The 12755-nt window shown below is 43.3% G+C and overlaps 2 protein-coding genes across 3 annotated transcripts; both read right to left on the reverse strand.

Annotated features, from left to right (window-relative positions):
* Nucleotides 1-206: 206 nt before the first annotated feature.
* Nucleotides 207-3466, reverse strand: si:ch211-150o23.3. 2 transcript variants are annotated; one of them, XM_037246479.1, is made up of 7 exons: nt 3094-3466; nt 2790-2828; nt 2405-2713; nt 1575-1883; nt 1148-1462; nt 661-810; nt 207-537 (listed from the first exon to the last, which is right to left on the reverse strand). In XM_037246479.1, the coding sequence occupies exons 1-7, from the start codon at nt 3212-3214 to the stop codon at nt 494-496; spliced, it is 1287 nt and encodes a 428-aa protein (XP_037102374.1). In that variant the 5' UTR covers nt 3215-3466; the 3' UTR covers nt 207-493. The 2 variants fall into 2 exon arrangements, with proteins under 2 accessions (XP_037102374.1, XP_037102375.1); XM_037246480.1 differs by lacking the exon at nt 2790-2828.
* Nucleotides 3467-4712: 1246 nt separating this feature from the next.
* Nucleotides 4713-12070, reverse strand: slc25a33 (solute carrier family 25 member 33). The gene is made up of 7 exons (XM_037241706.1): nt 11860-12070; nt 10120-10293; nt 8886-8963; nt 7504-7604; nt 7262-7328; nt 5427-5707; nt 4713-5336 (listed from the first exon to the last, which is right to left on the reverse strand). The coding sequence occupies exons 1-7, from the start codon at nt 11898-11900 to the stop codon at nt 5137-5139; spliced, it is 942 nt and encodes a 313-aa protein (XP_037097601.1). The 5' UTR covers nt 11901-12070; the 3' UTR covers nt 4713-5136.
* Between the last annotated feature and the right edge of the window lie 685 nt (nt 12071-12755).

Here is a 12755-nt window from a genome sequence, read left to right on the forward strand (position 1 = left end):
AACATTCAAACATCTTGTGATGTAAACTACGACCACAATCATAATCACATCTGACAATGTCAGTCTAAAGTAACCATTCTAATTATCCAAGTGTTTGTAATGTGACGTGGCTGGTTGGTATGGGTGCTGCAGGATGATGCTGCACGATTGGAATCATGACGGAACTGCACAAACTTCCAAAATGTCACAATAATAATAGGCAAGTATCAAAAGAATTGCTTGGTTGTTTAATTTCACACTTGATGGGTGGAGAGGCAGTCCAGCCATTACTAATTGCATACAAGTCAATTTTCCATCATATATGTCCTTCAAAGCTCAAGGCCCAAGTGTTTAAATTGCTAGGAAATATGCTGGTAATACAGAAAGACACAGTAATCCGAAACTTCAAACATAGAAGAGAGCTTGTACTATCCAGACCATGAAGTGGTTGCAGGAGTGATTGCTGAGCAAGCCAACTGGCTCTCCGGTGCCACATGAATCCATCGTCGTACAATCATAGCTTGTTAATTGATAAGGCAACATAAGTGTTTTCCACACCTGTAGATGGAAACATGTTGTTAGACTTTCATCCAAGCGTGTCTGTATTTTAATGTTGGTCAAAATTGTGATACTTGGAGAGCAAAATATTTTTGGAGGTAAAATGTTTTGTGGACCACTTACAGGATCTGGTCTCTCGCTCCAGCTCAGAGGGATTTCTCTCCTTGTTGCACAACACCTTGGCCATAACGATAATTACGATGACAGCGATGACAAATGTCAGGCCAGACACAAGCCAGCTGATCATCACTGGACTCAGAACTGGATCTGGGTCTGAAAGTGGGAGAAATTTTTGTCAGTGACACAAGAACATCCAATTTAGTGCTCAATATAAGTATTAGGGAACAAGAACTGACAGCAAACGCTGAGGCTGGCTGCAGAAAATACAAAATGTATTTGTCCCCATAGCATTAAAATTGCTAGACTGCACAATTCCACAAATAGCTTTACTATAATCACCACATTAGGGTGTAAATTTGTTCATAAATATTTATCTGTCAACTGTCTAGGTCTCGTCTGTATGTTGTACCTTATCCTAAAGTGTCTTCAGACCGGGGTGCCCGAACAAAGAGGGCCAGATTTAGTGAGGTAAAAATGTGCGGGGGCTGACCTCTTATAGATATGGGCAGGGCTTGGCTCTCTCTGGAGACAAAGGTGCGTCCTCCAAGCTGGACCCGATACAGACAGTAGTAGTAACCCTCATTTGAGCTCTGGGCAACGGCGAAGGAAAAAGTGACGGAGGGGCCGAGGGCCGGCAGAGACTGGCGCACTGTTCCATTGGGGCGGATGAGTCGCAGCTGAAAGGAGCCTCCGGGGTACGGCTGCGGTGTGGAGCATGTGATGTTAAAACTGTGGCCCTTGATGACGGAACCAGCCGGGGCCTCAGAGGACGTGTTGTACCAGTGCTGGGGGGTCAGGAGTTCCACTGTGATCACACCAAAGATGTTAAGAGCTTGTCTGTATCTCATGTAGAACCCTCTTATGTTTGATTTGATGTTTTCATTGGCCAAGACTAACACCTGCAGACTGTGACTTACCCACGGTGATGTTGACAGAGTTGCTTGGTGGAGAGCTGAGCATCTGAGAAGGTGAGCTGCCGCTGACCCTGTAACAACAGCTATAGCTGCCCTGCTGGAACGTCTTGATGTTGGGCAGCGTTATCTCCACCCGTGACTGACTCATCTCCGCCCTCTGCGTCACCACTGGCGTGGACAGGCCATGTCTGTACAGGTGGAAGTCACGGACGTGATGACCCGGCAGGACACTACAGCTGAACCGAGCCGCCTCCCCAGACGAGAACACATTGTGAGGTGACGACAGGGAGAGGATGGGCATGAAAAGGGTACCTGTGTGGAAAACAGAGGGGAGTCACTAAACTTAGTACCTTTCACTCGAGAACATTTTATTGGGGGAAATTGCGATAACGCTCGGAATTGTTCCGGGTGAGAGACTGCGACTGACTAAAATGCCAACAAAAAGATGAATTATAATATAAGTAGACAGTATACAGGGCATGACAAAGCAATGTGAATGGTTGCTAAACAAGTGTTGTAAGTAGTTAAAGACTGTTATAATGTTTGTATTCTTACATTGTAAAATGTACTTTATTTATTCGTATAATTATATTTACACATCTACATACACAGGTGCATTTCAAGAAATGAGCATGTTGTACATAGAAATTATTTCAGCAGTTAAATTCAAAACGTGAAACAATCAGCTCAAAATAGTACCGTTGTATTCTATTTATTTATTTTATAGAACTTTGAAGATAGTTACTATTACGAATTTGTATAATATGCAAGTTTGACTTTTTGAAGCAGGCAAGGCAGCGGTGGCACCCGTGTTTAAATTAAGATCGTCCCACCTGAGCATTTCACCCCTGCATCATTTTCATGGGTGCAGTGGTGGTGACTGTGGAGGACAACGGCACAGCGGGTCAAACTGGACTCGTGCCCCGTGCACTGAACATGCCGCAGCCAGATCTCTCCACTGCCCGCACCAAAAGCCGCCCCGTGGACGGCTGACTCTGCCAAGCCGCAGGACAGCTCCAGGCACACCACGTCCGCCTCGCGGAGGTCCCAGCCGTGGTCGCACACCGTACCCCATTGGTTGTGTCGGAGAATCTCGACGCGGCCGGAACATTTGTTTTCCCCATCCACAAGTCTGATACGATCTGAGGACCAGAAACAACATTTACAAGGACCACGCTGCTTAGCTATGAATGATGGGAGTTCCAAATCCTGGCTTACCCAAGGCGGTGACTTTGTCCCGCAGAACACCTAACAAACCTTGATGAAATGAGAAACTAAATTATCATCACGTGAACAACAATGTCAACTGCGTTGTTGAATTTAAAAGAACTACACCCAACAAGAATCATATCCAAACAACGGAAGTAATTGTTAATTTACGCAAAACAGTGGTGTCAAGTTAAATTCCTCAACGATGAGAGGCAGCTGCAGGCCACAACATTGCGCAACTTCAGACACAAACAGCCTGGGCTAACAGCACGTTAGTCAATCTGAGCCTCGACAAGCACCCCAATAAACTTACCTGTTAGCAGAATGTGGAGGAATGTTAGCATAGTTTCCCCTCCCCCTTCCATCCAACAGCGGGGTCGGAGCGGTGCCCGGCCGACGGCTGAGTGCTGAAAGACGCTACAAACACGCAGCATGTGCTAGCTTAGCAAGCGAAGTGAACTAATGCTGACCAAGTGGGGAGCTTTAACCTAATGCCTCGTACTATACCGCGGGAATGTCCACAAGCGATAGACATTTCCTGCTCATAAAAGCGACGCCAGTTACAGTAATGTCGAAAGTGAGACAGTCAAAATAATCTGACGTCCATATCGGAAATGTGTTGGGTCAAGAGTAGAGTTTATCCAACCTGACCGGGTGTTGACGTTTCTCAAGGCAGCCGCTAGGGGTCAGCATTACACCGCAGTCTCTTAGTTCAAAACACTTTTAAAGTTTGAAAGAATTTTTTAAATTGTTAAAATTTAAAGAGACTCCAGCAAGCTGAGCATTGGCAGTGATATAATACGTCTATATGTGAAAATGATGTCAGCACTAAAATGTACGCAACTTAAAGAATATTTTGTAATTCAAGGACTTTGGGGAATGCTAGAACTGGTCCGCCCGTGGAGCTGGCTCCCTGTTGTCTTTCTACTCTCAGTATCGTTTCACGGCTTGGTTTGTCACATCCTGATATCACTCAGTGTGTGAAATGATTTATTGCTAGCAAAACTCATATGCACATTTATAAATACATTTTTCCTAAAGGGCAAATCATTGAAAGGTTTTAAAATAGTCACGCTGTCTGACAACCCAAGCTGCTGTTTTCTTGGGCGTTTGGAAATTTACTCGGAGTGCGCAGTGGTTCAAGTTTGACCGTTTGTAAATTTAGCGTGTTGCTCGATTGCTGTTAGGAAATTCATAGTGCAGCAAAAGCTGAGTGACACAGTGTACCCCGAAGTACACAACACACCGGTGCGTTCGGAAATTAAGGGGTGTAAAGCGCACTCTCCCTCCAAACACGCCCACTCGCAGAATAGCGTTCGGGCGAAATTTCCAAACGCGCCCCTTATTTCCGTTTACAGCGCGTTAATCACGCGGTAACAAATGACAGTTACCGTCGTATGACTGGTTTTCATTTGGATATTGTATTATTACCAATTGGAGGTTTTACAGTAACTGTCCTTTCTTACAATTTCCAAGTTAGAACTTGTAACGCTCTAAATAGGAAACCATTTGGAAATCATTATGACCACAGAGGCGTCTTTCATATCAACCCCACAGTTTATAGATCTCCAAACAACATACGTAGAAATGACAGGATTGATAACAGCATTTTGTTAAAAGCAAATAGTCATAATTTATCAAAAATTCAAAAAGAAAATGTGTCTGGTCAAAGTTATATCATCTTAATGACGCCTTTGTATGGTACACATTTTAAAGTCTCGATCACTCCAAAAAACACATTGTCATTGTCTCGATGCATTTTATTGACTCACTTGTCAAATGAGCATCAACCGTTGCCTTATTCGAAATAAAATGTAACCATCCTTTTTTCACAAAAAATGAAGAGGTTAGCAAGTAAATGTATTTAAAGATATATATCTATTAAAGAAAAATATGACACGGTTCTCTATAAATTTAACTTGACAAGCGTACTGTATTGTCCCAAAATGGTGTTTATTGGAAGGTGTCCAACAGCGCTACAAATAGCACTGATAGCTGAATCATTTCCCTTCATAACTACATGAGCCAACCTCTATTCTCATGTAAGCAAATTCTCTTATCACTGATAATGTAAAGGAAATTGACCTGAAATAAGAAAACACAAAATAATTTAGTTAACTTAACACAAGTAATCAGAGAGGATGGCCTTTTTCCCCCCCCCACACAGGTTAGCAACTTGTTGCTCTCTTCTGATAAACAATGTGTTCTAGAGATAACAGATCAAGTCGCTTCAGGTCCAAAATAGCAGTCTCTCAGGCACCACACTTACATGAACGTGCTGCAATTCAAACTTTTAAAGTGTGTCCAGCCATGATGTGGCATTCAACATTTGCCGAAAAGAAAATATCCCTTTTTTTCACTTGGACTCTCCCAGTAAATGGACAATGAGTTCATATGTAGACAGGACGATGGCCGTGTTGGGGATTTGCTTAATTAGCTGTGGAATGAGTCCTCTATAAAAAGCAGCGTAGCCTTCTTCCAAAGCTATTAACCTCCCGGTCTGAAAGAAATACTTGTACTTGCTGCCTTCCTCACGCAGTCTTGTCCGAATCACCTCTGTGAAGAAAAACGACAAATGATATTGAGGCGATTTGCTGCTGGAAATAGTTGCGACAGGAGGCCTGCTTAGTACGTGTGCTTGCTTACCATGTGGGTAGGCTATGCAGGACGCGCAGCCCTTTGAGAAAGCAGCTGCCATCATCAAGCGCAGGAAGTCAGACGCTCTTTTCTCATTTTCGCTGTTCGGGGAGGCCAGCTGGTGGTCGGCGAGCCGCTTCTTGAGCGTCTCATAGATGAGGAAGCAGATCATGGTCTCGGAGATTCCGGCGTAGGATGCCGTCAGGCCGCGGTAGAAGCCCCGAACGCCCTCCGTTTTGTAAACGTGGCGGGCGCATTGCAAGGCATTCATCTTTTTCTCTCCTCTGGCTCTGAAAAGTCAAACAAGTGTACTTTGATTAATCAATGGATTGTTTTATCAAAATATTTGGGACATGGAATGGGAACGCAGTAAAGCACTGATTCCCAACCACTAGGCCGCAGAAATTTGGTGTCATGACAGATTCCATTTCACCCCCGCCCCATCTCATTTTACAAAACATAATTGTCCACCTATCCATCCCAGCATCATTAAATACTCGTCCACTAGATGGCAGAAGTTACAATCAACCCGCATAACCTATTGCTCTTCATACAACAGCATGATTGCTTTGTGTTCAACCAAATGGGCCCACATTTCACACTCAAATCTAAATAAATACACACGCGAGTACATTTTGATCATGACTTGAGTTTATATCCTTTTCATGGCACTTTGGTTTAGTGGTGTGCCATTGTTAAAATACACACCATAAAACATGTTCAATAAAAAAGATTTGCTTCCTGTTTTTGCAAAAGAGCTCTTCCAATATTAATCTTCAGTTTATCATTCATTACGGAGCTGTCACTGTTTAAGTTTAGAGTTAAATGGATAATGAGCCGTCAGTGTTTCGCGCCCCCCCCCCAAAGAAAAATCACCATTAAACACAAGTAAATAAATACATACATTCTGCTGTGACCTTGCACCCCCCGTACCCCGCCCCCCCCCCAATCCAAGTGTAAATATAGACTTCTGCCAATGCGTCAGAGCTGTGTATTTACGGACATAGATCACAAGCTCAGAGTCACGTAGTGAAAGGCTCAAGGACAGCAAAGTGCTGTCATGCGGTCAGCGTTTGTATTGCAAACAACATTCTACACACAGACTTCCTGCCTTCAAATACTCTCCTCCAGCGATTCCCTAAAGGTCACTGAAACAAGCTATGTAATATTGCAAAAAAAAATCTCATGGGACACTACATGTTACAACAAATATATCTAATTTGTACATATACAAAGTATTTATGGTATCAGCTCAATGTACTCATAAATTTACTGCACTAAACTTTTTGCATTGAATAAATGTATTAATCTGGATACACGGGTTATTTGTTCTGTCAAGCAACAGCATGTCATTGTTCTGACTCACTATACGTCGCTGCCAAAGATAATTGAACAAAAATAAATTACGTGGGAAAAATATTAGCCCAATTAAGCCAAACTGGGTCATTTCCTTTGACACACATGTTGATCTCACATAGAGTACACACTAAGGCCCACTGCACACTGCAAAATATGTCTGAACACAAATGAAACAGGGTGCAGAGTTCGACAGCTAGTCTTAATGAGTGGCTAATGGTCAACCACTGGTTTCGAAATCTTAATCACCTATGAGGTGCGTCGCAAGGTTGCAGGTTAACAGCCAATTTATGTTAAAAAAGACCCTGCCTAGCCATCCAAATACTGTGTAGCAACTGTCATTTTTTTTAGATGGTGGTCCATTCGAGTCTGGTTGTGGTGTGCTGTGGATCTCAAATGCCGCCACTACAATCACTGGTCCACTCTATGCCAATCTAGAAGCTTCACGCATGGGTACAGAGGGCAGGTGCACTTAAGGCCATACTCACTTTTTCTCTAGCTGCATCCTGGTCTTGACCATCCAGACGGGATTCATCAGGGAGTTTGTCACAAAAGCTGAGGAACAAACAACATGTTTTTTTTCTAAATCATTCTAAGACAGAAAGGAATGAACACTTGAGAATTTGCGAAATGTAGTTTGCCTTTTAATCTTGAAGACCACCAAAACATTTACTGGCCGCTGGATCACATGCCACTGCTTTTATGTATGACATTATGCGAAAGGGCTCACCTGCGATACCAGCAGAGGACATGTGTACAGCACCACTATTGGGAACCAGCATCCCATTGAAAAGCTCTTTGGATTTAGAATATGCAGCAAAGTAAATGGCTCTGAGAAAAAAAAAAAAAAGGGAACAAGCTGGTGAGAACTCATAGCCACAGAAAGTGTCAGAAGAATTTGCACATGAACAGAGAATCCGTTCTCAAAATGCCTAATGCGCAAATGTGGGTCTATAACTCGAGGGTTCATGACACGAGTGATTGTAGAGGGAATGACAGTGGGGTCCCTGCACCTCACTTCGGGAACAGACTGACACTGCACCAGAATGGGCTGAATAAGCAGAGAGCCTCGATGGCCAAAAGAGCTGCTCTGAATGGGAGCATGTCCAAGTTGGCACACAGACTAGCATAGTGGTAGCATTACATAAATGACTGACACCGCTATTCATTAGCCAGTGCGGCGAATGTGACCCCATGAGTGTATTCAGTCAGGAGTCTCAAAGTCCAATCAACATTTAGTTTAAGTAAGACATTTGTGATAACGGTACAATACTCGGGGGGATGGGTTTGCTTGTTGACACACTTAAAGCGAAAATGTATGCAATCTATTAGAATAGAATAAACAATAGAATAGAAAGCCTTAAGTGTCATGATGCAGAAAAAAAGATGTGAAACTCCTTGTATAATAATAATAAAAAAAATAAACTAATAAAAAAACTACACTCAGCAAGACAACACACAGTGCCAAGGCACACATCATATATAGAGCAGCAGCAGTGTGAGAAATTAGATAAATGTAGAAAAAAAAGTGGCGGCAATGTGGAATAAGTGTTAGTGTGATTACCAGCCAAGATAGAGTTTGGAGGGCAAACAGATGAATAAATAAAATGATGACACAAGTTCTATGAATAAATACAGAAACCGGAGTCGATATAAAGTGACGAGTAGCAACTCAATTGACACTGAAGACAGTGTTTGCCAAACAATCAAAGAAAATGTTTTGCCATTGAAGCACCTTTGTCAGTATCAACGCTTTAGTTTGACTGTGCAAATATTTGGAAAGAAGTAAGCACACCCAAATTATATTATACAATCATGTGAGGCCTTGTAAGAAGGATATTGGTGGCTAACTGCCGATAAGAACATGGAAAGTGACGCTATGACAACAGCTTTCTGTCCATATGTGCAATCAACCTTTCGGCTGTTTTGGCTTTTGTTTTTGAGTACAAGGACATGTTAGAGTGGGTAATCAGTGACTTGTACACTAACTGGCAGGCCTCACATCATTGCCACATAGTTCGACTTTGTGCGACAAAAGACTATTATGTAAACATGGTGAGAGTTGGCTTAATATGGAAGAAACTCAAATATGTAGTGCAGCGCTTTCTTTACCGTGAGGGAGCTACACCAACAAGATTTGGCCCCAGACCACGGAAAAGAGATCTCGGCCCCTCTTTCTCGAGGATTGATCTGGGGGGGGGGAAAAAAACAAAAAAATAAACAAGCAGTCATGCAGTGGACCCCTATTCTATTAATAGAATGGCTATTCTAACATCCTCTTATGCTGACGAAGTCTTGCATCAGAAGTACTGCCTTGAGACAGATCTAGACACACCACAAGTCACATTCAATTGGCTTATTTGCTACACACAAACCCTTTAAGGTTCTGTGACCTTCATAAGTCAGACGGCTGGGAGGTGTCAGTCTGCATTTCTGCACTTCTGTAACATACGCCCTGTCTCCAAAATGCGCATTAGCCCTGTGAATTGCCCTCTCACTTAGGAAACAGCTGCTTTCCAACAAGAGCCAGGTCAAAATGAAACGGATTGTTTTTGAGGTCAAAGTCACTGGCAGCCGGTTGTTTACGTATACTACTGTATGTCTTATCTGGTACACTGTAAAACACTGTCTGCCATTACAAAGACAGCACAAAGACAGAGAAGACGCAACAGTGAAAAACACATTGGAAGTAAAAGCGCCTGAGACTGGAACTGGCACACTAAAGTGTGTTGCATTTACACTATTTTATTATCTGGGTGTCTTGGGCCTCAACATTTAGAGCCTCAGTTGACAGCATACCAGACCAGTTGCAGTCCTCGTCATTTGGGTGTAATTTAACACTGCCGCAACAGCACCCCATTAAAGAAATTCCCTTGTAGTGTTTGACCTGTTCCCTGAGGCAACATTATATTTAAAAAAAAATACCATACATATACTATAGTATCCGAGTGCCCGATGAATATGGATATGGGGGGAGGAAACTGCCGCTATTGCGGTGTCTGGTCGAAAATGCTGGGCCCTGTCACAGCATGCAGCTGTTTAGGAAGACCGAGCAAGAGCAGGAACACAGTGTACTTAATCCTGCTTTATGAAGGACAGGATTAACAGCAGACTATGCCGCAGTTTTTACCCGGTAAGGAAAAAAACTGCATTTAAGTTCTGATATAACAGCTCCTAGAAAAAGTCATCGTGTTGACCGTACATAAGAATACAAGGAGGCATTTATTATGATATTCTGGGGCCTTCCGCAGTCTTCGGAGATAAATTGTACCGCCTATACATGCGTAGGAACAAAGTGTTCTCATCACAGACTACAGTGCAGCATGGACTGCTGACAACATTTTACCGTAAGACTTGAAACAGCCCAGGCGTAACAGTGCCTGGTCGGATGACCCCGGTCCCACTAAGGGTGCCAAGCTGGACTTGGAAGACGGGTCGGAGGGTAAGTCCGGAAGACTGCAGTCGTGTCTTTAACACCTCCAAGGGGCAGGTCACGATGGCTCCCACTGTACCGCTACACCTGCAAAAACATATAAGGAAAAAATTGACACCACTCCGTTGCTATCTTTGAAGTACCCTGCAGTTGACCCCCCCCCCCCTCCCCTGAGACCAAAATATTTTTGACACGCGACCTATGAGCATTTCTGCCAAGACCACAGCACTTTTAGTGGCTGTCCGAAGGTTAACTTGGCACTTCTGCTTTCCCTTTGGTGACACCTTTCTCTATGTTACAAGAAATGCATTATATTCCCATACTTTACAGCCGTGTCTCCTATGTGCCACAGGAGAGGTAACATTTTACTGTGTAATGTGCTCATAACAGCTTATAGAGAGCCATCTTTGATCTGTGTCACTTTCCTACATTGAACAAATCTGTCACACTTATGACAATGACATCTAAAGCCGAAAGAAGCTACCTACATGAAGCCTCTTCTGGAACTTGAAGGAATTCTTCACTCTTGATGTGAGTGCAAAGTGATATATGGTTGTTTTGTGTATGAAAGTCATTGATTCCCAACCGCTGTGCTGCATCTGAGGACATCAGGTGTGCTGCGGTGTTATTCAGCCCAGAAATGACATTCATTTACTCCAAATAATGAGTCTGCGCTCAGGCCCGCAGTTTATAGTGGCAAGCAAAATAATCAACTGCTCAACACGTTGCACTTCATCCAACAGATTCAGGCAACAAAACAGAGAACCCTTTTTAACACCGGGTAAATTGAGATGAGATGACATTGATTTCAGAGAGTCTATGTTATGATGGAGTCTTTAACAATTTGGATCATCCTTACGTGTCGAATGTTGTAATTACACACGCTGCCAAAGTTGTCGTGACTTTTCAAGGGTAAAATGGCGTCATTTTAACTAACCAAGCTTAGTCAAAACCTGGCCTTAACATCATCGTGTCGCTTCTAGTCACCTCGGCGATTTATTTGGTGGGGTTTCCGTTGCGCTACTGGCAACAATTATCCCGATAATGTTCCTGCTATCCATAGACGTGCAGGAATCTAAACATTCTGGCAATCTGCCTCTCGTTACATAACAGCAGTCTCCAACCCGTGCGATCCGCCGTCGTGCCAAGAAACCGTCTGCTAAACTTCAACCTTAGAAAGGCAGATCTCTTTCATGTGGCATTTCAAGCCCAAATCGCAACATTATCAGCTCCGAACGTGACACCGTACAGATGTAAATCGTGCCAAGCTTAGCTAGCTAATCTCCGCGATGATGTATCTATCGTGAGCTATGAACGTGTTATGATGTTGCCGGGTGACCAAGACAAGGTTTCTGAACTCCGTGTAAAGAGTTTAGAACATATGGATATTATTCGTAAGGTAGTCAGTCTGTATGGAGAATATAGAAATAATGTATGGAGAAACACAGAGGAAACGTTAGCTCTGAATGATAATGAAAAGCTAACGCGAGCTAGCTAGTGCTAACAGTTAGCACCCCGGCTAACGGTCCGGTATGCGGCCAGAAACTCTTCGCTTCTGTGAAATTGTATCCTACCGTTAAAAAAGAAAAAACAACACGTCGAGAGACGTTTCGAATTAGCCCGTTTAGAAGATATGTTATTACGCTGACTTACCCTCCAGCAAAAAGATGCAGAAGTGTGTCTTTCTGGGCCATCTTCCTACTTCTTCTTTTTGGTCTTTTCTTTTCAAACAGCCACCATACTAATATTGATGTTCCTGAATAAGCTCTCTAATGCAAAGACGGACGGCTTCGGTGCACAGAGCCTTCGGCTTTTGCACGTGCGCAGTGTTGGCTCGCTATGAAACGGGCTGGGCGGAGCTGTCAGTCAGAGGCAAACCGGCTGAGGAGGTGTCGCCCATGATGACGACGGTGGGCCGGATGAGGGCGTTGTCTGTGACGTGAGCACACGTGCTCTGGACACTGCGTCTGTGACCTTTTCAAGTCGTGCTTTATTTTGGCTAAATAACGGAGGTACAAAAAGAGGACGAGGTCAATCGTGTTTGGACCTGATGTGAAATTGACACAGCGAGTGGTTAATATAATGACTGCATATGGTGATGTTGAATACATCGTTGTTTGTCCACAAATTAGCAATGGTTCTTCTATTGGTGCTCCAGCTTTCTCCCACATTAGAGACTGTAAATCCAGGTCCAGATAGAAAACAAGCTCATTTACCTGCAGTTTGAGTAGAAGCACCTTTGGTGAAAGCGAAACTGTCACAGGGGTGTCTTTGTCCGACATTCCAAAATTGAACCCTGTGGAACAGGTTTTTAGTTAACCTACATGTTTTTAGAATGTGAAATAAAGCCAAAGTACCTGTACAGAATCCATGCAAACACAGGGACAACATGCAAACTCCACACAGGAACGCAAGAGTTGAGATTTGATCCCTGAACCACAGAACTGTGAGCTAGTGTTACTAGTTCACGTTGGTGCCCTTTAGTTGCGGTACACCATAAAAAAAAAAAACTCTGGCAGTAATTTTAACAATGACGTCTATATTTTCAA

Source organism: Syngnathus acus, chromosome 2 (genome assembly GCF_901709675.1).
Source record: "Syngnathus acus chromosome 2, fSynAcu1.2, whole genome shotgun sequence".
Lineage (NCBI taxonomy): Eukaryota > Metazoa > Chordata > Actinopteri > Syngnathiformes > Syngnathidae > Syngnathus > Syngnathus acus.

Excerpts from the sequence above, each read along its gene's own strand:
- si:ch211-150o23.3 (XM_037246479.1), bottom strand. The coding sequence starts at position 3,214 with ATGCTGCGTGTTTGTAGCGTCTTTCAGCACTCAGCCGTCGGCCGGGCA. Across the intron at positions 2,829-3,093 it reads CCTCCACATTCTGCTAACAG|GTTTGTTAGGTGTTCTGCGG; the intron begins GTAAGTTTATTG and ends CATTTCATCAAG. Across the intron at positions 1,463-1,574 it reads CTCTGTCAACATCACCGTGG|TGGAACTCCTGACCCCCCAG; the intron begins GTAAGTCACAGT and ends GTGTGATCACAG.
- slc25a33 (XM_037241706.1), bottom strand. The coding sequence starts at position 11,900 with ATGGCCCAGAAAGACACACTTCTGCATCTTTTTGCTGGAGG. Across the intron at positions 7,605-8,885 it reads GTTGGTGTAGCTCCCTCACG|AGCCATTTACTTTGCTGCAT; the intron begins GTAAAGAAAGCG and ends TTTTTTTCTCAG. Across the intron at positions 7,329-7,503 it reads GTCCTCTGCTGGTATCGCAG|CTTTTGTGACAAACTCCCTG; the intron begins GTGAGCCCTTTC and ends TTTGTTCCTCAG.